Genomic DNA, 25468 nt, shown 5'->3' with positions numbered 1-25468 from the left:
TTAAAACAGATAATATAATTGATTAAGAGGGTAATTGATTAAGAGGGCGACAGTTTAACATTCATCTACAACAACATATTTTATATGCAAAATATACAACATCATTTGCAACAAAATACTACGCGCGCGCGCGCGCGTGTGTGTGTATTTATATATATATATATATAAATTTTGTTTAAATGAAAAACAACATTATTAATAGTACTTAAAGTTTTGTTCCATACACGGCAATCATCAGCTATTAACTACATTAAAAAGACCGTTAGAAAGAACCGTTTAAAAACAAACTCTTTTACAAATGAATTAAAAATTACGGTAGAATATAATCATATCTATATCTATCTATATATATATATATACATATATACATACATATATATATATATATATATATATATATATATATATATATATATATATATATATATATACATATATACATACATATATATATATATATATATATATATATATATATATATATATATATATATATATATATATATATATATATATATATATTTTTAAACTAACTTTTTTAAAAATCTGAAAAATAAAATGGTGCATAAAAACTTATTACTTTTTATTTATTTACATAAAGTAATTTTCAAACTATTTACATCAAAAATTAAAAAAAAAAGAAAAAAAAAGTATGGTTTACAACTGTCCAGACATTGTAAGCGTTGTATTTCCCTCAAATTGATACGAAATACTTTGACGCTGGTAAAAAAACAAAAATATTTAAAAAAACTCGTTACCTTTGTAGGCTCTCTTGAATATACAATAGCATTCTTTAAGGTGTTAAAAAAAAAAAAATCTCGAGTTTTTAATGCAGACTTTAGATATTAGCAGTAAAATAAACCGTCTGGTAATATAAAATGATTTTTTTATAATAAGTAATTGTGTTTATGTAGATATTATTATGTTAGATAAGAAAAGTATTATCGTACTGAAAAAAAATTAAGCCCAGTTTTAAATTCTAGAATGTTAAACCTAGTTCACGCTGACTACAAAACACGCATTAACTGTAATACTTTAAACATGTTTTATATGATTAGTAATTAATCAATAGCTGCGTAAATAAACGAAATAACGTCAAAGTTTGTATTATATCAAAACACTGTTAAAACACGTTTTTTTATAAAAAAGATGTAAATTTGTATTAATTTAAGTTCCAAGATTTTATTTCCAAAAATTTGACATTGTCTAATCATATTCAATCGTTTTTATCTTTTGTCTTCAGCATCTTCTCTATCCTTTTTCTAAATTTTTAAATCACACACATCAAATATAACCAAACAAAAATATGTCAAGCTAGTAACTAGTAAACTAGTAAAAAGTTAGAAAACAACAAAAAAACTAGAACTTGTTTAAATTTAAAACTTTACACGAACTGACATTTTTTTTAAAAGAAGCAATATTGCAAGAACTGTTTTTCAATTTCAGTTTGGCTTGCACTATAACAAATATATTTTGTAAATAAAAAATATTAAAGTCATAGGTATCACCGAGCAAAAGTTTAGAATAATTCAAAATTTTATACAAATTCGAGTTGTTTTTTTAATCTTCATTTTAACTCATGTATTAAACAGTACAAAATGAATAAAAATAACTTATTTTAAGGTAATAATATTTTAATATAATAATATTAAAATAAGCTTAGCATCGCAGAAACATCCACATAAGCATTTCTATATTATTTCTTTTGCACTTAAATTATTCTTAAAAAATTTTTTTTGTTTCATGTACATGAATATTAATAATTGAATATTATTAACCAGAGATCAAGTAGTATAGTCAAGCAGTAAAGACCAAGACCATAACTAAGACCAAGACATTTGGGCTCAAAACAAAGATTAAGACTGAATGCTTCAAGACCAAGACCAAGACCAAGACCAAAACATCAAAAAATCAACACAAGACCAAGACCAAAACTTTGAAAGTTTTCAAAAGACCGGGATCAAGACTTTGAAAGTTTTTACAAGACTGGGATCAAGACTTAAGCTTTAAGAAGTCCAACACAATAAAACTAGACAACTCATTCTATTATCTCTTAATGAGGGTACAACTCTAAAACTCAGTTCCCCTATCATCATACCTTTTAAAACTATTTTAAAGTTGACTGGAACTCTTTCCGTGATTTTCTTTGTTATGGCCTTTCGTCTTCCTGTTGACAAATGTGCTACTTTTGTAACTTCTTGGATTCAGGCTGGCATGGAATTATTTATACCCTCTTAAAAATTCCAAGTAGAGCCTCACTCTACTCCATGGTAAACAGACGACTGTTTACTTTTGCTAGAAACCACTGTAAAAAAGTTTTGTCATGTTTGTTTATGTCAGGAAATCTTGTATTTCATCTTAAAAATTAGGTTCCCAAGACTTTGGGAGAATCTTTAACAGTGTATATCAGTGCCGTGGCAAAGGCCCCCCAAACCCCCCATTTGGGGGGGGCCCACGAGATATAAGGGGCCCGTTTTTTAAAAAATGATAAAATTTTTTATGGCATTTTATTATTTTAACAGATAATTATCAATTATATTCAAACTATAAAATAAAATAAATGCTACTAAGACAATTTTAATGTGAAAAAAAACAACTGATGAGAATGGACATCCTTGTTTAGTTTCTGTATCTATATAGTAGCTTAACTCTAAAATTTTTACTCATACTTTTATGAAAAACACGGAATTTTTTAATCTTGACATGTTTCGTAGTTAACATACTACATTTTCAAAAGATTAAATAACAATTTAAAACTCTGGATATAAATATAAAATCAAAATTTGAAGACATTACAGAGAAATATTAACCGACAAATAGAATTGTTACAAACCAATAAAAATTATAATACAAATTATGATATCATAAATAGCATGCAAAAAATTATGTAAATAAAACAAACTAGATTGACAAATTTATATTATAATGAACAGTTTATTTAAAGATGAGTTTTCCTATTTCACATGGAGTTTTCACACCGGGATATTTCCCGGTGGGCCGTCAGCAATACAACATTTTAAAATTTTATAATATTTTAAAAAGTATTTTCTTTAATTTTTTTAATAACTTTCTAGAATAGTAATAAAAAATTGTGAGTTGAAATACGATTTGAAATATTGATTTCTGCGTGTCAGTTGCTTCATTTGACTGTATGATGTGTGTGTAGTTGGTTAAACCGAAACGCAATCGTCATTATTCAAAATTCGTAGTGAGCGTGGCTGAATCAGCTGAGCCGGTAAGTTTATTATTTTTAGGAGACATTATTATTTTTCATTTAATTTATTTGTATAAATTAAATAGGTATAGTACTATAGTAGGACCTAAAAGTAAATTTTATAAACTATCTGTTCTATTTTTAGGTATTAATTATTGGAATGAAGAAAGTGAAAAGTGGTGCAGCTAAGAGAAGAGAAGCAGCTGCAGCCAGGGAAGTAATAACTAAGTACCCCAAACTTACACAATTTTTGAAACCAGCAGTTCAAGCTGATGGTGAATCAGTAGCAATAACAGAAACCAATAATGATGTTACAGCCAATGCAGAAAATGATTCTGTTTCTTGTTTTGGTTTGTCTGCTGAAGGAGACTCTAATATGGCAATCTGTGAGTGTATACCAACTGCCACAACACTGCCACTTCTTTTTCTCAGTGATGATCCTTCTGATTGGCCAGAAAATGTTTCTGATGCACAGAGGTGTGACATTGTTGAACGTGGTGTAAAGCAAATTGAGATAGATTTTCCACACAATCAAGAAAGACGACGATTTTCAGTGACTTATTATAAACGACAGATGAAGAATGGAGAAACTATTGTACGGTCATGGCTTGTGTATTCTATGAAAAGTAATAAAGTTTTTTGCTTCTGTTGCAAACTTTTTGGTATATCAGATTCACCATTCCGACAAGGGATGAACACATGGGAAGGTTTATCCAAAAAACTGAATGATCATGAAACAGGAAGTACACATCTCAGGTGCTTTGAACAGTGGATGACATTACGAAAAGGTAAACTGTTTAAAAAAATTTTTGTCATTAAATATAATAAATATTTATATATTTTACCAAATTCAACATTGCAGGCATAATGAATCAAACAACCATTGATGAGCATCAATACAAGTTGCTTCAAAAAGAGCGAAAATTTTGGAGAGCAGTATTGGAACGATTACTAGACATCACTCTATTTCTTTCTGCGAGGAATCTTGGATTCCGTGGTTCACAAGAGGTCATTGGTTCCAAGAACAATGGAAACTTTCTTGGGTTGTTTGAATTGATGGCGAAGTATGATAGTGTGCTCGATGAACTTTTACGTCGGATTCAGAAGAAAGAAACTAATGAACATTATTTGAGCAATGATACCCAGAATGAGTTGATTGAATTGTTAGCCAAGGAGATTGAAGCCGAAAACCTTTCCAAAGTAAAGAAAGCGAAATATTTTTCCATTATTTTGGATTGTACGCCAGACGTTTCACATAAAGAACAAATGAGCATAATCCTACGATCAGTAGTTTGCATTCCTGGGACAGGTATCAACATTTCTGAAAATTTCTTTGGATATCTCAAGGTAGATGATACCACTGGAAAAGGGCTTTTGGATGCCTTTCTAGATCAGACAAAAAAGTGGGAATTAAATATTCTTGACTGTCGAGGCCAATCCTATGATAACGGTGCTAACATGAAAGGAAAGGCAAAGGGTGTTCAAGCTAGGCTTCTTCAAATGAATCCCAAAGCTCTATATGTTCCGTGTGCAAACCATTCACTTAATCTAGTCATTGTTGACGGTGCAAAGTCATCCAACAGTGCAATTACTTTTTTCGGAGTTCTTTCAAGATTGTATACACTCTTTTCATCATCTCCTGCTCGATGGCATATTTTAAAGTCATGTATACCCATTTCTGTCAAGCCTCAATCCGATACCAGATGGGAAAGTAGAATAAACTGTGTGAAACCTCTTCGCTATCACCTGAAAGAGATATTAGAGGCATTAGAAAAATTGGAAGTGTATGCTCTAGAGAAGAGAGATGGCGCAACAGCTACAGAAGTATGTTCGCTGATGGAATATATGATGACATGGCCATTCATATTGTCAATCGTTATTTGGTATGACGTTTTATACCAAATTAACAAATCAAGTAAGCTTCTGCAGTCCTCTACAACTTCCCTTGATGTCTTGGATAGTGAAATAAAGGCCACATATACATTTCTTCAGCAATATCGTGAAACTGGATTTTCAGACGCACACATGAAAGCATCAGAAATCGCAGAAGTGTTGGACATTGCAAAAATTTTTCCAGAAGTGCGTTCCCGACAAAAAAAGATGATTCATTCATACGAGTGTGCCGATGAAGCTCACACCATCCAATTAGAACAGAAGTTTAAAGTTGATTTCTTTTTACCACTCCTTGATATGTCAATGGGATCAGTAAAGGAGCGTTTTGAACAAGTCAGTAGTATCACAGAGCTCTATGACTTCCTATACCGTTCTGAGAATCTTATTCAAATCTGTAAAGAAAATTCTTTGTCTTTATATTGCAAAAATTTGCAAGCAAAGCTTGGCGATATAGATTCGGATGATCTGGAAATGGAATTAAAACGATTTGTCATAGTGGTACAGGAGAAAGAAAGTACTCACATGAAATCTGCACATGATTTTCTTAATTACATTTATAAAGAAGAGCTGCAAGAAACTTATCCAAATCTTGCCATTGTGTTACGCATAATCCTTACCTCACCAGTAACTGTCGCAAGTGCTGAACGTAGCTTCAGCAAGCTAAAATTGATTAAGACTTTTCATAGGTCAGTATATTTAATCTTGCTACTTTATACATAATAGATGTAGCTCTATGCATTTCTTTTCACTTTTTATAGGTCAACAATGGTTGATGACCGCTTGTCTTCTCTGGCGATGCTGTCAATTGAGAACGATGTGGCAAGAAAATTAAATTATGAGGAGATAATCAACAAATTTGCAAGTATGAAAGTTCGCCACAAGTCATTTCTGTGACAATTGTGAATATGTGATTTATTACAGGTTTTGAAGTATTACCAATATAATATAACAAACATTATTCTGATAATTATCCGTACATATACGTTTGTCTATACTTATATGTCTTATTTTTGATGTTTTTAGCCTTTAGAAAAAATGTGACGCATATATATCCTGTAATGTGATGCCACAAAATTAGGGCCCAAAAAAATGATTTGGGGGGGGCCCAAATGTACCACGCCACGGCACTGGTGTATATAATGAGGGCAAATCTGTCCACCTCTCTTACATGGTTCGGATTTTGTTACTTCACCTAAAGACAAAGCTGAGCTGTTTTCTTAACACTTTTCATCAATCTCATCTCTTGATTCCACTAATCACATTCTACCTAATATAGCCGACAAACAGGTTGATCTATTACTTGAAATTCGTATCACTCCAGCTTCTGTATCTAAATTAATTTCCTGCTTAGACTCTTCTACAGCTTGTGGTCTAGACAACATACCTATTATGGTCTGGCAGAAGTGCTCTCAAGAGCTGTCATCTATACTTTCAAAACTATTTAACAAGTGTTAATCAGTCTTGTTTTCCAGCCTGCTGGAAAGCGGCATTTGTTATCCCAATTCTCAAAAATTCTGGAGTACAATTTGACTTGTCTAACTACTGTCCCATTATTTTTCTTACTATCATAAGCTAGGATTTTCAGTTTTTTTTTTTACAAATCATTAAATCTTCATCTTGAATATATTAACTTACTTTCTTATCATCAAAATGGATTTCTCATTCTACTGCTGATTTGTTAATGATAATAACAGAAAGACTTTATCGTGTAATTCTCTAGGCTTTTAAGACAATGACTAAGACCAAAACTTTAGACTTCAAGACCATCACCAAGACCAAGACAGTTAAATATGAGTCTTGAGGCATCTCGAGACCAAGACTTTCTCTGTTAATAACTTAATATTAAATCAGGTACCTGAGACCAAAATAATAAAAGCATTTATTAATTTAAGAAAAATGAGTTTCACTACTTGTTAAAGCCTACTTCTGATTTATTATTTTATTATTAATTACTGATTGATTACTGATTACTTATTGATTACTGTTTTTTGATTAATGATTATTGTTCAGTACGACAATAATCCATAGCCAATGTTTACGATTATTTGTCTTACCGAATAATATTTCATCAAAATTGGAGTCTTTATCATGCGTATGTCAATATACAGGTATGTAATAATACTAATTCATTATAACTTCAATAAGATAAATCATACTTAAAGACTCTTCAAAGATACCTTTAAAACTTTCATTTTAAAGATACCTTCAAAATTTGCATTAAAAAAAATCTGTTCTATAAATTAGAAATAGAATACAGTTTATTGCAACTGATAAAGACAATGATATAGATATGTCAATTTAAATTCAGATTAAATTTTTTTTTGTCAGTTGTCTATTTTCAATGTTTCTTAGCTAACTCAATTTCTCTGTTATTTAAAATGTTTAGATAAGCAGACATTAGGTTGTATCCATTTTGTACTTAACCTTCCTGCCCTCTAAAATCAAAAATAGATTTTTAACAAATTCTTCATAATGGAAATTTTATAAAAAAAAACAATCTTTTTATAACCTAATATACTCTTGACAGTATTGCTGACTAAAAACCACAAATCATTTCCTAATCTAAGTAAAAGTACCTTATTAAAGCAGTAAAAGTATTTACATTGTTTAAAATAATCTTTTATTTGAAAGTTTGTTTTACACATAATATTTGTTATAGTACAAACAGACCTTTATAAAATATTCAAAGTTATTTTAACATATAAAAAGTCAATTCTTTGCATATAACTATAAATACCCTAATTAAAATAAAATTTTAAAAATAACCTTATATATGCAGCAGTATCAGCATCTTCTAAAGACTGACTTTTATTCCACTCATTGAGCAAATCTAAAATCAAAAATAAAGTAATTTACATTCATTATTAGCATCATATTAAAAGTTGACATTTTTTAGTTATTTTTATTAATTTAACAAGGTGATTTCAAAAATGTAATCAATTTTAATAAACTAATAATCCTACAACATGTCTTAGATAATAGTCTTTTGATATTCATTTGCTTAAAGGATTATTTCATAAACAGTACTTTTCAAAAAACAGCTACTTTTACTGTTTTACATTTAATTTTACAAAAATGTGCTTATGATTTCCACATCCATTTCATCACCAAGTTCGTCAATCTTGTCAAACTCACAGCTATCCAAATAATGATCATCAAAATCTTTAACTTTGTGGTGCAAAGCGTTGTTAATGCAAAATTATTCAATGATATTAACGATTGAATACGTTCAATCGTTAATATCATTAATAAATCATGATGAATGTATTTTTTATTCAAGCAGATCCACCTTGCGTCAATGTCTTCCAACAAAGTTTTTGACCATAATAATGCCTAAACCAACTAAATGTTGTTCCATTGTGAGTATTGTGCTCAAAATTTTTGTACAGTTCTGCATCTTCTGTATCAAAGAAACTATTGTAAGTGTAAATAAAAAATATGCGTACAGCAAATTTATCTTAAACCTGCTCTTCAAACATCTCTAACAGAAAACTTTGGCCAAGTTGCCAATGGTTTGCACTGTTTACTAACAAGCTTCTTCAGTTTATTTCTGCTAGTATTCTTCGCTTATTAGCATTTTCATCAATTATATTGAGAGCATTCATACTGCTTTATCAGCCATACTGAAAGCAGAGCATGAGCCTAGAATATGCACAAGCCCCAGGGCTTGTGTTAGGGTAGAGTAATTCAATTGACCCAGACTCAGATTTTGTTGATTTTATACAGTAGAGAATACTTTGTAAAATTTTAGCCTCTGACTTCAAAAAGATCCTAAATTATTTTGAGGTTTCAAGTCACATAACTAAACAATATTTGATTTTACTTAAACATTTGTACCTGGCTGTTTTCAAGGGTGATGAATCCAATAAAATAATCAAAAATGTACAAAATTATTATTATATAGCTGTGTTTATCAACTTAAATTTAGGCAACTTGTTATAGCTTGGTCATATGCCCCACCTTTTTTTTTAGCAGAATCTTGCAATAGATTTTTCACTACTTTCCAGACAAACTGGAGCTCTAAAAATTTCAGTATTTGTGTAGTCCTGATGAACATGTGTTAAAATTGTTTTCAGGACAGACTAATAGAGGGTCCTTGGGGCCTGGGCACCAGAGGCCATGGCCAACTTATTTTTTCTAAAAAAAATTTTTTTTCTGATTTTTACAAAGTAAAGATAACTTTGAAAGTATTGTCTTCAAAAGTATTTTTGGTTTATACTTTTTTGCTTTATTTAATTATTTATGAAATAAAATACAAAAATATAGAGTGTCAAAATTGTGTTAAGATTTGCTTAGACCCATCTAAGGTCATGTACATGTAAGTCAAATTTGTTGCTACAGTTGCGTCAATGATATAAATTGTGTTGGTAATTAAAACCCAACACTCCTCTGCTCAAGATGGCCAGAAAAGTTTGTTAAAAAGACTGTGAGGGTGCTTAAATGTTGCCATAACATCATAAACAGATGAAAAAATTTTAACTATCTGCCACCATCATAAAAAGATTTCAATATGGTAAATTTCATTTATCATACCAATCGGATGAAATGCATTATATTTAAACAGAATAAACTCACCAAATTTTAATGTATCAGTGTTAGCTTGTTTATTAGTTTGAGAACTTTAAATACCATAAAAAGAAAAAATGCCTGTTATATTAACATCTTCACATGTTCATTTAAATTTAATAGTATCTATAGAATCTTGGTTAAATTGACGTTTGCTCCTACTTCTATTTATAGATATTCTACTTTTTTAAACTTTTCATAATGATAACAGATTATTAAAATTTCGTCATCTGTTATTCCAGATCTTCAAACTGATTCTTCTCTGGCATCTTCTCTATAAAAATTTGCATTTCAGATTAAAGTAAAAATGAGAAAACAATAGTAATTAATATAATAAAAAGCAACTTCAACACTATGGAAAACTAAACAAAGATTTAATCATTCTACTTTTGAATGTAAAAGATAATTTTTTGTCTCTTAACAAGGTTAACAAGTAACAAAGTAACAAGTAATTAATTTGTTAATGTTAAAAATGATAATGATGAATTTAATAGGTAATAAATTTCTTCTATACTAGTGTAACAGAAGGATGTTTTTTTATTACTGCTAATAGTTCAACTATTAAACAATTTGATGATTTTAGAATAAGCAAATAATAGTTAAAAAAATGTTTTTTTTAAACTGTTGCATTTTAGTTAATTAAACAACTTGCTTTAACATTTTAGTTAATTAAACAACTTGCTTTAACATTTTAGTTAATTAAACAACTTGCTTTAACATTTTAGTTAATTAAACAACTTGCTTTAACATTTTAGTTAATTAAACAACTTGCTTTAACATTTTAGTTAATTAAACAACTTGCTTTAACATTTTAGTTAATTAAACAACTTGCTTTAACATTTTAGTTAATTAAACAACTTGCTTTAACATTTTAGTTAATTAAACAACTTGCTTTAACATTTTAGTTAATTAAACAACTTGCTTTAACATTTTAGTTAATTAAACAACTTGCTTTAACATTTTAGTTAATTAAACAACTTGCTTTAACATTTTAGTTAATTAAACAACTTGCTTTAACATTTTAGTTAATTAAACAACTTGCTTTAACATTTTAGTTAATTAAACAACTTGCTTTAACATTTTAGTTAATTAAACAACTTGCTTTAACATTTTAGTTAATTAAACAACTTGCTTTAACATTTTAGTTAATTAAACAACTTGCTTTAACATTTTAGTTAATTAAACAACTTGCTTTAACATTTTAGTTAATTAAACAACTTGCTTTAACATTTTAGTTAATTAAACAACTTGCTTTAACATTTTAGTTAATTAAACAACTTGCTTTAACATTTTAGCATTAAAACTATCAACTTTTTTCCATTCAAAAAGTTTAAAAATCATACAATGCAAAATTCTGCTAAAATTTTATTATTTTAGATGGATGACTGTTTTTAATCTGTATACTTGCAAATTAAATTCTTATGAACATATGAATTTTATTAAAATTTCTTTAAAAAGATCATGGAATATAAAATGATCAAAAATTATATGAAACAAGTCTAAAACAAAAAATATTTGCAGCCAATATTTTTAAAATTATCTTTACTTTGTTGTGGTTAAAAAGTAATTTTTTTTGTTGAGAAAAGTAAGGCATGGCCCTAGTGTCCTGGCCTCATTAACCCTTTAGGCGTCTGCCTTGGAAACAACTTTAACACACATTCATCAGGACTACACAAATGCTGAAATTTTCAGAGCTCTAGTTTGTCCAGAGAGTAGTGAAAATTTTCAAGATTTTGCTACAAAAAAGTGGGGAACACAGGTAAATCCCTTCAGGTTTCTTGGGCCCTGAAAACAACTTTAACATGCATATTCATTGGCACTACAGAAATGCCAAAAGTTTCAGAGCTCCAGTTATTCAGGAAGTTAGTGAAAAACCAATTACAATGTTTTGCAACAAAAAAGTGGGGACTGTGCCCTGTTATCCATATATAAAAATACATATACTTGCAGATCAAAATCTTAATGTTTTCTAAAAGATCAATAAATATAGAATAATGTGTAAAAGTTTATTTATAATTTATGATATCATCAAGGCCACATGGGTTTTTTGAGCATCAAATTCAGGTATGTAAAAGAAATTCCCTAAATTCATTTAAATTGATAAATGCAGGTACTTAATAATTTTTTACATTTCTGATCATCAAACTCTAAAAGCATTCCTTCCCTCATTTCAATATAATGCACTAGTCCTAGATATACAAAAAAAAAAGACGAAACCAACATTTTTGCAAATTTACCAAAACCGATACTGACATTTCGACTAGTCAAAATTAATTTCATTAGAAAATTTTATTTAAAAATGCAATTTTACATTTATTTATTTTTATACATGTATAGTGTTAGAATTAATTACAAGTGTTTCACAAATTGAGATTTAATACATCTAGTATTAAATCTCAATTTATCTGGTAATGGTCTGTTTCTTTCATTGCTAAGTATATCTCCAACTATTAAAAATAATCTTTTCACATCAGTTGATGTTCGTGTAAGAGGTAAGAAACCTCCTGGCAATTTTACCAAGGGCCAGCTTGACATCACTACTCGAATTATAAGGCAAACATTTTTTTTCTTTAAGTAAACGCTATCAACCAAAATATTATGCGCACTGCAATGACTTGATTATTTGCAGTTTTTAAATTTTTAATAGTGCAGATTGAAACGCGCTATTTAGTAGTAAAAAGTTAAGTAGTTTGTGAACAATGGGCTTATAATTTCATTTAAAATAGTAAAATATTTTGTGAAAGTTCTCAGAAATAACTAATTTTCTAAATTAGTTAAAAATTTATTATCTTACAAATTTTTGGGTTTTCCTTATGTTTTTCAACAAAAATGCTTTTACCAAATTTAAAAAGAGCACCGAAACCCAAATTTTGGTATCAGTGCATATTAAATTTTTGGTTGAAGCCAATATCGAAACAGTAACGCAATAAGAAAACAAATTTCAGTTGATCACTTTTAGTAAGAAACTCTAAACTTAATTTCAAATGTTTATTTAAGATATGATCACAACTTATCTCTGCACATAGAGATTCCTTTCATTATATATTTTATTTTATGCAAAATTTAAGGATTTTTTTTTTCAAATTTTAAGTTAAAAATAAGCAATCTTTAAACAAACATCCACCTTTAACTAAAGATTCATCACTCACGTAGTCACCATCAACATAATGAGCAATTCGAGCATTCTAAACAAATAGTTTAATTAACATTTACTAAAAATATATCATTCAAGACACAAATTGAGGGATTGCGAATTGTAAACTCTGGAAAAATTTCTAGTCTTCAAATTTTTTTTTACTAATAACCATGAACACTGTTTTCATGAAAAGGTTAATTTATCATATTGCATAAATTGACTGCAATAAACAAATGCAAAAAGAATAACAAAAACTTACACATTTTATTGTTTGAGCAAACACCAGTTAATTAAAGTATAAAAAATAACTGAAAAATATGCGCTGTAATATCAAAATCGACCAATAAAAATACTGAAGATATTTGCGCATTAGTACATAATAATAAAATTCAATTTTAGTTAGGGGAAAACATTGAAAAAGTTTTTATTTAAAAATTTAAATCTTTTTAGGTAGACAATAATGAATTGATAACAAAAATAACAATAAAAAGATATAAAATTGAAATAACGTTATTGGAAATTTTTTTGTTCTGTTTTCAAAATAAGTATAATTAGTTTAAATTAGTTTTTACATGTTTTTAAACACCTCTTTAAACACCTTTTTAAAAACCTCTTTAAACACCTCTTTAAACACCTCTTTAAACACCTCAGCCTTTAATTTTATATAAATACCTGCATCAGAGAGTTACAAGCATTGATTGATTGTTAATATTTGATTTATAGGAAAAATATTGAAGATAAGATTTAAATAAGAAATAAAAGTAGTTGAGATTTCTTTTATTTAAAATATTTGATCACTGCTAAATTGCCTGTTGTGGTTTTCTGTTGTTTCATTTGCACTTATATGCTTTTTTTAATTTATATTTTTCTAGTTTTATCAAATGAATTATAATATTATAGTTTAAATAAAGACCTGAAGCATTTTCAGATATTGCAATTCGCAATCACATTGTTTGAGTTTTATCATTAAAAAAAAACAATAAATAATATATTATTCAATTAAGTTAATTTATCTATTAATTAAAAATTATTAGTAAAATGCAAAAAACTTACGAAAAATCGAAAGCGACTCTTTTCAAGCCTTGTTATGAACTTAGTTTTGTCAATACTATATTGTATTTCAGCTTCTTCAACTGCCATTGAATATCTATTGCTCAGTTGACCAATCAAAATATTGGACAAAATAACAATGATGCTGAACATATTAATCATTATTAGTATGACTACACCAGCACTAAAAAAATTCAGAGACACAATGAACAAAGCAAGCAAAAAAAATTGTTTTTTAAACAAAAAAAAAATTTAGAAAAATAAAACATACTGAAAGTTAGAATAATCATCATTAAATGGACTTGACTCTGCTAAAGCTCGCACTTCTTTCAACAAAACTTTCCAAAACCCGCTGATTAAAAAAACATTACAAAAAGCTCAGGTAAAATGCTGCAATTAAATTGTTATCTTACTTTTTATGTGAACATTTGAAGTAAGTGCATTAAGACAAAAAAAAAAAAAATACACTCATTAAAATATAACATCAACACTATAAAACTTGTACATTATGAAAAATTTAATTATTTACAACTATTTGCATTTTTCGCTTAAAGAATTATTTAAAAATTGATAAAATTTTGACTGTTATTAACTTGACTGTAATTTAAGAAAAGTAAAAGTTTATGTTATAAAAAGTTATTCATAAAAAATAAAACCAACATTTCATTTATGGTATTAGTTGTTAAAGTTGCATTCAATGATAGAAAAACGCTGCCAGTAAATGCGATAGCTACTATGGCATAAACAATTGCAAACTTAGATATGTCATAGTAAATTATATTTGCAAATGTTTTAGAATACAATCCAATGTACCTATAAAAACAATATTATTTAAATATAATAATTAAAATGATTAAAATATGATAATTAAATATAAGAATATAAAACAACAAAGCTTCTATAAGAACAAACAAAATCCTAAAAACAAAAGTATTTGGCATTACTAACTTGAAAGCAGGAAAGTATTTAAACACTCTGAGGAAATTTATTAAATAAGCAACAGCAGCAACTGACAACTCTGATTTACTGTAGCCAGATATTCTTAGAGGAACCATACTTAATATCAATACTAAACCAAGGACATCAAGGTAATTAAACACATCTTTAAAATATTGTATACGTTCTCTAAAAAACAAGTAATTTCAAATGAAACAAAAATAAAAATGAAATGAAAATTTAATATCTAAAGTTTCTCATAAAATATATATAAATTAAAAATACAAACTAAACATGAACTTTATCAACAACAAGGCAATAGTGATATAATGGTAGAACACTTCCTTTATAAACATGAAGCTTCTCACAATGTCCTTGGTAGTACTACATTTAACTTATTTTTCTTTGTCAACAAGCAACTTGTTTGTCAAGGCTCATATTTTGTAGTTAAAAGGTCAAAAATGAGTAGCAACAATGAAAAAAAGAATAGCCACTTTAACTGGGGTGGCTTCCTCTGCTTTAGAAAGGTAAATACAGTAATAATCAAATTGAAAAAAAAAAAACGAAACAAAAAACCTCATTATTTAGTTTCATTAAAAAATTAACAAACAACAAAACTAGCTGAGTTAATACATATAAATAGATAATTGCACATTGTATATTACATGAGGTGTAATATACAATGTACATTTTCTTTAGCATAAGGTGGTCAAGAGACAGAAGTGACCTGAGGAGAAGAGATCGATACTTATTACTACATACATCAACTAATTTTTTTTTATTTTAAGAAAAAGTAAATGTTTACAGATAATTTTGATATACTTGTTCAAATGTAAACATTCATACCCAATATTCAATAGAATATAAAAAACCATACCCCTAATTTAAATCAAATCTAGTTTAAATTTTTTCAATATTTAAAAATATTAAGTGTTTCAAAAAATTATGCGACCCTACATAAATATAAAAAAAAAATTAATGTTAACCAACCCTTGACAATACATTTATAAGTATTGTTTTATGCTAACCAACCATTGACATTGTTTATAAACACTGTTTTTAAAGTAGGTCGCAATTTAAATCACATATTGTATATAAATAAAATTATTGGAAATAAAAAAAAACAATGATAAAAGAAGTTTATCAAATATAATAAAAAATGTATTATTTACATTAAATCGAAATTTTAAAATTTATCAAACTTAATGATATCAAAGAAACTTTATTTTTCAATATTGCACCAGTAACTTATAAAAGTTAATTTAATGATACTCGTGATTAAGATTCGTTATTAAGATACATAGATGATTATAAAATGCTTAATGCTCAATTTTCGAACAACAACTAAATTTTGCCAATTTAAATTTACAAGATAAATCCATTTAATTTAAATACCAAAACTCTCAACATCAACTGAGTTTTCTAAAAATTTGTATTTCTACTAATCATTTTCTTTAAAAACACCAGTTTTCATTATAACTTTTATTTCAGTTTTCATTTTCACATTCTTCTATTTAACTAAATATAACAATAATCATTTTTAAAAGTTTTGCTTTATAAGTATATAAAATATGTTCAAATATTCAAACAGAATATTCAAATGTGTCAAGTTTCTTTTTAGCCTATTTTATGAAAATGGATAACCATATGAAATATTTTCAAAATTGCCAAACTCAAATTTGTCAATAATAATAAACCATATAATTCTTTATTAGACAAACAATTGAAAAAAAAAAAGAAAAAAAATGCAACCAAACACAATAAAACTTTATTATAAACATAATACTATTAAAACTGTCACTATATTTAGTATATATATATATATATATATATATATATATATATATATATATATATATATATATATATATATATATATATATATATATATATATATATATATATATATATATATATATATATATATATATATATATATATTAATATATATATATATATATATATATATATATATATATATATATATCTATATATATATATATATATATATATATAGATTGTTGCATTTGGGAGTACGGAAGGAAAAAAATGATTCTTATGCCAACAAGAATTTAATTTTTACTTTGACAACCAGTTAGGAGTTATATATATATATATATATATAAATATATATATATATATATATATATATATATATATATATATATATATATACATATATATATATATATATACATACATATATATATACATATATATATATATATATATACATATATGTATATATATATATATATATACATATATGTATATATATATATATATATATATATATATATATATATATATATATATATATATATATATATATATATATATATATATATATATATATATATATATATATAGATATATAGATATATATATATATATAGATAGATAGATAGATAGATACATAGATAAAGATATATATATAAATTTAAAAAGCTCACTTTTCCATTTGATCAACTTCTGATATCATGTAACCCACAGTAAATACAAGTGTCACAATTTCACATACAGTTGAAAAAGTATCCATCTTTTTTAAACCAAAAAAAGCCAATGACATGAACAAAAGAAACACAATATATACCACAAAGTTCATCCTTTTAAAATTAAATTAAAGAATATTCACAGCATATTTATATGGAGTATATTCAAAATAAAATAATATTTATAGTATAAAAAAAATTAAACCAGAGAATTTTTTGTAAAAAAAATTTTTTTTATTTAAGTTTTGCTAAATTTAAAGAATTTACCTTATCATTTTTTTACCAAATTTCTCCCATTTTCTGTTAACTAACATTCGAACAACTGGATGACGAACAGCTATCTAAAAAAAATAACTTTTTATTATTTTATATTTTTAATTAAGTTAAAAGATTTGATTGTTGTTTGAAGAACATTGAAATACAGATAAAATTTTAGGAGCTGAGTAAGAGGCATGAAAATTTTTGCAACAAATATTACAACTTATATAAATTAAGTAAACTTTTGTTGTTGCAAAAAACCAATTGATTTACATTTGAAGTATTTAAAAGTATTTGTGATAATCCAAATTTTAAATCACACAATTTAAACTCTTACAACCTTTAAAATATCAACATTTTGTTTTAAATACATTAGCACACCAAATATTAACTTTATTAGCTACAGAAAGTAAAATGACATTAAAATTAAAGAAATATTAACTGTGGCAAGGTCTAACTACTTTTATCTATCTTTAATTTTTATCTTTAATTTTTAAACTTTACTCAAAATCTTACTCAAGAAAATCTTACTCAAAAAATCAAAACTTGATTTTAATGTTTTAGCATTTAGGTTGTAAATTGTAGTAGGTTGTAAACATATTGAATAAAAATAAATATAAAGAACAGATCATTACAATGTAAATCTAACTAGCGAAATGTTATAAATGTTTGAAAACAGTAGATCTCTAATCTTTATTACATTATTATTTGATCATAGATGAACCATGTGTTGATAAAAACTATTTTCCATTATCTTAATTGTAAATTAGACATCAGTAAACTGAATTTCAATTTATAAAAATAAACAACTTTATTTTAGTTTCTCCTTCTTTAAATTCCTTTTAATATTTTGTAGATATTTTCCTATCAAGCATGTTTGTTATATCAGAAAAATTAGTAGTTAATTTATCAACTTTAGTTTTCCTCATCATTTACCTCTGAATCTCTTTGATAATTTTAATACTTTTTAATTCTATTCTTCTCTTTTAATTCTATTATTCTTCTTTTTTAATTCTATTTAAAAGATGCTCCTACCATTGCATTTGCATACCTAAAACAGATTATCATTAAGTCCGTTAAAATTCATGTTAATTTGTTTTGATATTGTTTGTTCAACTTATGATATGTTATGTCAACTGTGTTCTGCATTAAAAATAATAACTTTTGGACAACTGAACTCTTTACCTAATTCTATGGTGCATATTTCTTTTAAAACAAACCAAACCTTAGTTTGGCAGCCTTTCTATTGTGCAATGCTAAGCAAAGTAACATACCAAAACAAAATCTAACATTTGAAAATACTTTTAAATAACACAATCTTTTTTTATAGTGTATTTTTTTAGTTATTCACCTCCTCCTCAAGGTCGTGAAGGCCACTAGAGTCAAGGCGGCTACTTATGGGGTTACAGCCCTCTCCCAACTCTATAACTCCTAAACATGATCCTTGACAAACAAGGCTGCTGTGCAGAGAAACAAGTTGAGCACGGTACTACCAGGGACGTGGTGAGGAACTCTGAACTTCTCATTATGAGGCAAGTGCTCTACCACTACACCACTACTGCATTTAGTAGAACGCATTCAAAATAATATAGAATTGCTTACAATTTATATATTTTATTGAGAATTTTAGGACTAAACAAAAAAATACCTACATTAAATAACAAATATACAGAAAAATATTAAATAAAATAATATAAATACACAGTGATTTATATTAAGAAAAATAATAGATGTTATTAAAAAATGATACTTTTTTCCTACTAAAAAAGATTAACAAGTACAAAAGAAAAAAATATATTATTTTTGTTTAAAACAACTTTAATAAAAAATGAATAAAAACTTTTGAATAATCTTTTGAAGAATTTAAACAACGTTCTAAAATGCTTAAGTCAAATAGATCAGTTGATTATAATGATATAAATGGTAATGTTGTCATTGACATATATGAACCCTTTAAAGATATACAATTTAAAGTGTTATATTGTTAAATAAAACAGGGAACTTTTCCAGACCATTTAAAAAGTCAAACCAATTTTCAAAGTAGGTAATACAACCAGTGTTACAAATTATTGTTTAATCTCTGTCTTGTGTGTTCTAAAGATTTACAGAGAACTTGATTATAATTTATAATTACTATACTTTAAATAATATGCTAATTATCAACCAAAAAAAAATTTTTTGAAAACTTTTAATGATAAAATGTAATAAACTTTTTTTGATTGCACACAAGATAATGTTACATCAATTGCACTTTTCACATTTAGGAACAAATTTTTTTTATAAATCAAAAAAGACATTTGAACTTTTCGAAACTTTTTTCTCTAGTAAACTAAAAAAACTAGTAGTTACGTGCATAAGAGGCTAACAACCGAGTTATGAAATCATTAGAAAATAGAACTGTAAAGAAAATGTAGCCCCACAAGCCTGGTTAGAACATTAAACTAAAATGTGTTTTAAAATTATTATTGTAATAATAATTGTAATAATAATAAACTTAAAACAGGTAGTTTAAAGGATGATTCACATTCTATTGAGAGCAATATTCACTTTAACATAAACAAAATGTGCTACAAAAAAAATGTGCATGTTAACAAAAAAATATAATGAATAATTAACAATATTGAAATACAAACATGAAAATATATATAGCTACATTTAATTGAAATTTAAATATCAATGACAACCTCACTGTGGGCACCTTCAACAAGAAGCTGGAGACATGATGGACTTCGATAATCGAAATCAACATTAGGTTTATTATCTTTTCTAGCTGGTTCACTGTTTTGGTCACCGTCCAGGAGACGATAATGAAAATGATAACGTGTTGGCAAATTAGGAATCTCTGACCATTCTTCTTCACTTTTTTCAGGATTTTTTAATGGAAAAAATGGCCAATCAGCATTTATAAGACAATCAAGAATAGCAGGAATAGTTCTCTACATAATATACAAAAATGTAATAAATAAAATGTAACAAATAATATAATAAATACTCTACAAAATATAAACATAATATATATATAAATATAATATAATATAAATATAACATAATATAAACATAATATAAGATAAATAAAATGTCATATAAATAGGTAGTATAGTAGTCTTATTTGAATTTTTTTTGTTGTCAAATTCTTATTTAATTATTCATTATCATGAGTTAAAAATCTTTAACACATTCATTTTACACTTTCATCTTTTGAAATCTATATTCAAAAATAAATTAAGAATCAAAGGATTTTAAAAAGTGTGCATATATATACCTTACTTAAACCATATGTAAAAACGCAACTTCCTAATATCATTTTTGCACTTTTAATGTAAAAATGTGCACTTTAATTTTTCAGAAAAAGAAGAAAAAAACAAAGAATAATGAAAGAAAAGATTGCTGCCCCATGCCAAACCTTCAGTCAATGTAGCAGCACTCTTTTGCGGTAGCAGGCTATAAGAAAGTCAATGCATGTACTGAAGCCGCTGCGCATTCCTGTTTTTGCACGATGTCATCTGTGTGCCTTTAATGCTGCATCAATATATGTGTGTAATTATATATATATATTATATATATATATATATATATATATATACATATATATATATATATATATATATATATATATATATATATATATATATATATATATATATATATATATATATATATAAATATATATATTTCAGTGCTGGATAAAATACTTTATAAAAATACTTAAAATACAAATACAAATACTGGAACAAAAAAGTATTTTAAATAAAAATACCAATACTTCAAAAGTATTTAAATTAAAAATACTTTTGAAAAAGCATTTTAAATAGTAAATACAAAAAATACTTTATGACTTTAAAAACTTACAACTAAAAAATACACCATTTTTAAAATTTATTTTTACGCATTCTCATTGCTCAAAAGTAGTTATTATTCATTAATACTTTAATATCATTGTCACTTAGACAATTACGCCTAAGTGTTTGTATTTGTCACACTGGGCTAGATAGTCGTTCAACTGGAGCTGACGATGGTACAGTGGTCAATATCCTTGTACCATTGTCGGCTCCAGTTGAATTTGACAAACAGTGACCGAATAATCATTTATTCAGAGTATTCAGATACAACATCCATTCTTGCTGAGTGCTATTTGCTGCACCAGCATTTGGAGTGTCATCATTATATACAACAAAATATTCAACTGTGCTGTCAGTGTTCATATTGAGATTGATCAGATTTGTCAACGGTTCACAGGCAGCTAGTATGGCATTTTCAAATATTTCTCTGCAGATAGCTTGTTTATTTGTTGGCATCCACCATAACTTAAACACTTAAACAGTGGGTACGAAACTGCTACAACAATTTGGTATGAATTACTCACATTAAATTTCAGTTCCTTTTCAAAACGAATTTTCATGCTTACTGACAATACTGCATACTTTATCTGGCAACTTTGAAACGCCTCTAAAACTTACCTGTAAGCTATGCAAATGTGGAAACACATTATCCCCTTGCAAAGTATCCAATGTTGTAGCAACAGGTTTCATGAACAAGTCATATTCTTGCAGGCCTTCTAATTCTTGCTTTTTAAACTTTGGTGCAATCAAAGCATTACATATATCATTAAGTTTGTTAAACCGTTCTTCATACATCAGCCTTGCCTAGCTTACATTTTCTCTAAACATCTGCCTTATGTGCCTTATAATCTCCAAAGGGATTTTTGTGCAAGTTCAATAAAGTAAACATAAATCCTTTTAAAAAATAAGTTTTTACCTTGCTGTAACTAAGTAAGTATTGTATATTTTGATTTATATTAACTTGTACTGTCTTGCCTTTAATGCAATATTATTATTTTTTTTTTTAATAACTAATTGCATATTGTTCATAATAGATAAGGTGAATTAATTTTAATTGATACTAAATTTTTAAATTACCTTCAAATGCTTAACAAAATTTGATATTGCCGCTAGTGTGTCCAACAATGGCATTGAATACGTACAAACAATAAGCATAATGCTGATATTTTATTACTTTTATTTGATCTAGCTTCAATTTTGAAAAAGGTATCATCTACAATGGCTGGTAAAATTTCATTATTTTCTTCAATCATTTCATTTTCACGGCTCATGGCAGCCATTTTAAATGTTTTTGAACCCGTTCCAGCTGCGAAGTTTGAGCCTCTGTTTCATCTTGTTTTTTTCTTTTGCATATCAATGCTTTGGAGAGACTGTCGTTTGTCTGCTCTGTAGGAAATTCCCTGAGACACTAATGAAATCACTTTTTTACTAAGTCTAATACTATTATCTAACTATTAATAAAATTATTTACAATATAAACTCTTTATATATAATTCACAACCATTATTCACTAGCAGATAGAAAAGCCTTTTTCATGGCACATTTATAAAGTCATTGTTTCAACTGAGTAAATCCCTCAAACAAACTGGTAGGCCCAGATTAACTACTAAGGGCTAATATATATATATATATATATATATATATATATATATATATATATATATATATATATATATATATATATATATATATATATATATATATATATATATATATATATATATATATATATATATATATATATATATATATATATATATATTATATATATAATATATATATATATATATACATATATATATTTATACATATATATCAGGGCTTGTGATGAAGCGAGTGCGATCGCGCTCTGCTCGTAAAACGCGCCCATAAACGGTATTTTCAAACATTCTAGGCGCGATAAACAACGCTTGTTCAGCTTATAACGAGCGTATAAAATAACGCTCGTCCAATAGTTCAGAATTATTTTTTTATTTTCATAAAATATTTAAAAAAGATTTTTATTAAAGATATTCTATTATCAAAGCACTGATATAAAATATAAAAAGCACTACGTAGTTCTCTTTTTCACTAATGTAATGAATGAGCAGTTTGAAGTCGTTAATAGTCACTAATTTCAATAATGGAATGTGCACGTGGAAACACAATGTGAATACAAAAGTGCGCAAATAAAATAAGAATAGAAAATTAGAAAACCATATAAGAAAATAGAAACTGCAGAGTATTTTTAATCTTGTGAAAATGTCAAGTAAGATTTATCTGATTTATTGTTTATAATATTCCACACATCATTTATAATAAAAATTAATAATTAATTAATTAATAGATTAATTTTAATTATTAATTAAATTAATAATTAAATAATTATTTAATTAATAGAGTAATTTTTAAAATTAGTTCTTGCTCATAGTATAGGTTTTTTATTAACTATTATTTATTTTAACTCAAATTTAAAACGCGTCTGTTGTTTAGAATATTTGCAATCAAGGACATTCGAAAAGAAAAAAAAGTAATGATGTCAACATTTATTAAATAAAAAGTTGATAGAATATAGCTATAATATAGATACATAGCTATCTTAAAAAATTAAATAATTAATTTGAAAAAATATCAAGAAATATAAAAACGATTAACCGTTAATTAAGTTTACAGCGTAACATTTTAAAATACATATATCAAAACAGCGAAGCAAAACTAAGTCACTAAATAATACTTCAATACTAAATCAATAAGAAGTTGCGTTTTTGTTTGATATTATTTTTTTAAAACATAAATAGTTAAAAATAAAATCGCGATCTGACAATATACAAAAATCTATATAAAATATATAAAACAATATATAATCTATATAAAATATAATCAATATATAATCTATATAAAATATATAAACAATATATAAAATATATAAAAATCTACTTCGTTGAAGTAGTTTTATGAGTGTGAAAATACTAATTCAAACATTTTTTGACAAAAGAATTATGTAACAAATAAAAAAAAGATATAAAAAGATATAAAAAAGCTTTTTATGAGCATCGCCTTCAGCAATTTTCATGATCGCGCTCGCCGACAATATCTCGAGCGCACATAATCACGCTCGATGAAAACATATTCTAATTTTACGAGCGCGATATAACACGCTTGACGAATTTCTTCATCACAAGCCCTGCATATATACATATATATATATATATATATATATATATATATATATATATATATAAACATATATATACATATATATATATATATATATATATATATATATAAACATATATAAACATATATATACATATATATATATATATATATATATATATATATATATATATATATATATATATATATATATATATATATATATATATATATATGTGTATATATATATATATATATATATATATATATATATATATATATATATATATATATATATATACACACACCCAGTGTGTGATATATATTTGTGACTTGTGACACCCAAGAGTGCCACAAGTCAAAAATTATGGATATTGAGTTATGAATGTCATTTGATATTATGTTATGTATTGTACATGGTGACAAAATACCACAACTCTAAAACGAATGTTTACAAAATGACAGATACAAATGGCACTCTTAGTAGGAAAAAATATTAAAAACTTAAAACTTCAACCCTGATTTTCTCAGTTTGACACTTTTTGACTTGAGGCACCCTTGATCTGGGTGTACGATATATATATATATACATATATATATATATATATATATATATATATATATATATATATATATTTATGTTGAAAATGAATAACTTTGACATGTCTATACTAACCTTTTTATATTAGCAAAACGCTTTTATATAAAGTAGCTAGTGATTTTAATTAAAGTATCATTGAAAACTGTATAATTTTTTATTTATATTTTTTGCTTTATTTTTTATTTTTACTTATAAATTATAAGTAATAATAAAAAAAGTAAAAATTAAAAATAATAAATAATTAAGTTTGATAAGCAACGACTTTAAACAGTGAAGGTCCCTTTAGTAAACTTTATATAAGAATCATTAAAGTTTTTGTTGAGAAGAAAAAAAAAGACAAACTTTTTC

At 26.1% G+C, this 25468-nt stretch overlaps 2 protein-coding genes across 2 annotated transcripts in view; one reads left to right on the top strand and one right to left on the bottom strand.

The window, feature by feature from the left end:
• Positions 1-566: 566 nt before the first annotated feature.
• LOC100201836 (uncharacterized) overlaps positions 567-25468 on the bottom strand; it is a 48437-nt gene continuing 23535 nt past the window's right edge. Inside the window, exons 5-14 of the mRNA XM_065808909.1 lie at positions 20230-20481; positions 17555-17628; positions 17249-17401; positions 14808-14984; positions 14520-14672; positions 14131-14211; positions 13863-14043; positions 12798-12858; positions 7874-7937; positions 567-1262 (exon numbers count right to left, since the gene is read on the bottom strand). Of these exons, the coding sequence (XP_065664981.1) occupies positions 1217-1262; positions 7874-7937; positions 12798-12858; positions 13863-14043; positions 14131-14211; positions 14520-14672; positions 14808-14984; positions 17249-17401; positions 17555-17628; positions 20230-20481 (1242 nt within the window). The 3' untranslated portion in view covers positions 567-1216. The remainder of the gene's footprint in view (positions 1263-7873; positions 7938-12797; positions 12859-13862; positions 14044-14130; positions 14212-14519; positions 14673-14807; positions 14985-17248; positions 17402-17554; positions 17629-20229; positions 20482-25468) is intronic.
• Positions 3034-6101, top strand: LOC136086674 (zinc finger MYM-type protein 1-like). The gene is made up of 4 exons (XM_065808908.1): positions 3034-3235; positions 3360-4002; positions 4077-5793; positions 5866-6101. Exons 2-4 carry the CDS (start codon positions 3375-3377, stop codon positions 5999-6001), a joined length of 2481 nt encoding a protein of 826 aa, XP_065664980.1. The 5' UTR covers positions 3034-3235; positions 3360-3374; the 3' UTR covers positions 6002-6101.

This window comes from Hydra vulgaris, chromosome 11 (genome assembly GCF_038396675.1).
Source record: "Hydra vulgaris chromosome 11, alternate assembly HydraT2T_AEP".
Classification (NCBI taxonomy): Eukaryota; Metazoa; Cnidaria; class Hydrozoa; order Anthoathecata; family Hydridae; genus Hydra; species Hydra vulgaris.
This window is presented reverse-complemented; position numbering and strand designations above follow the sequence as displayed.

What these genes read in the sequence shown, in the direction of transcription:
- LOC136086674 (XM_065808908.1), top strand. Translation starts at nt 3,375, where the DNA reads ATGAAGAAAGTGAAAAGTGGTGCAGCTAAGAGAAGAGAAGCAGCTGCA. An exon ending in GTGGATGACATTACGAAAAG is followed by an intron (nt 4,003 to 4,076) that starts GTAAACTGTTTA and finishes TCAACATTGCAG; the next exon opens with GCATAATGAATCAAACAACC. An exon ending in TTGATTAAGACTTTTCATAG is followed by an intron (nt 5,794 to 5,865) that starts GTCAGTATATTT and finishes CACTTTTTATAG; the next exon opens with GTCAACAATGGTTGATGACC.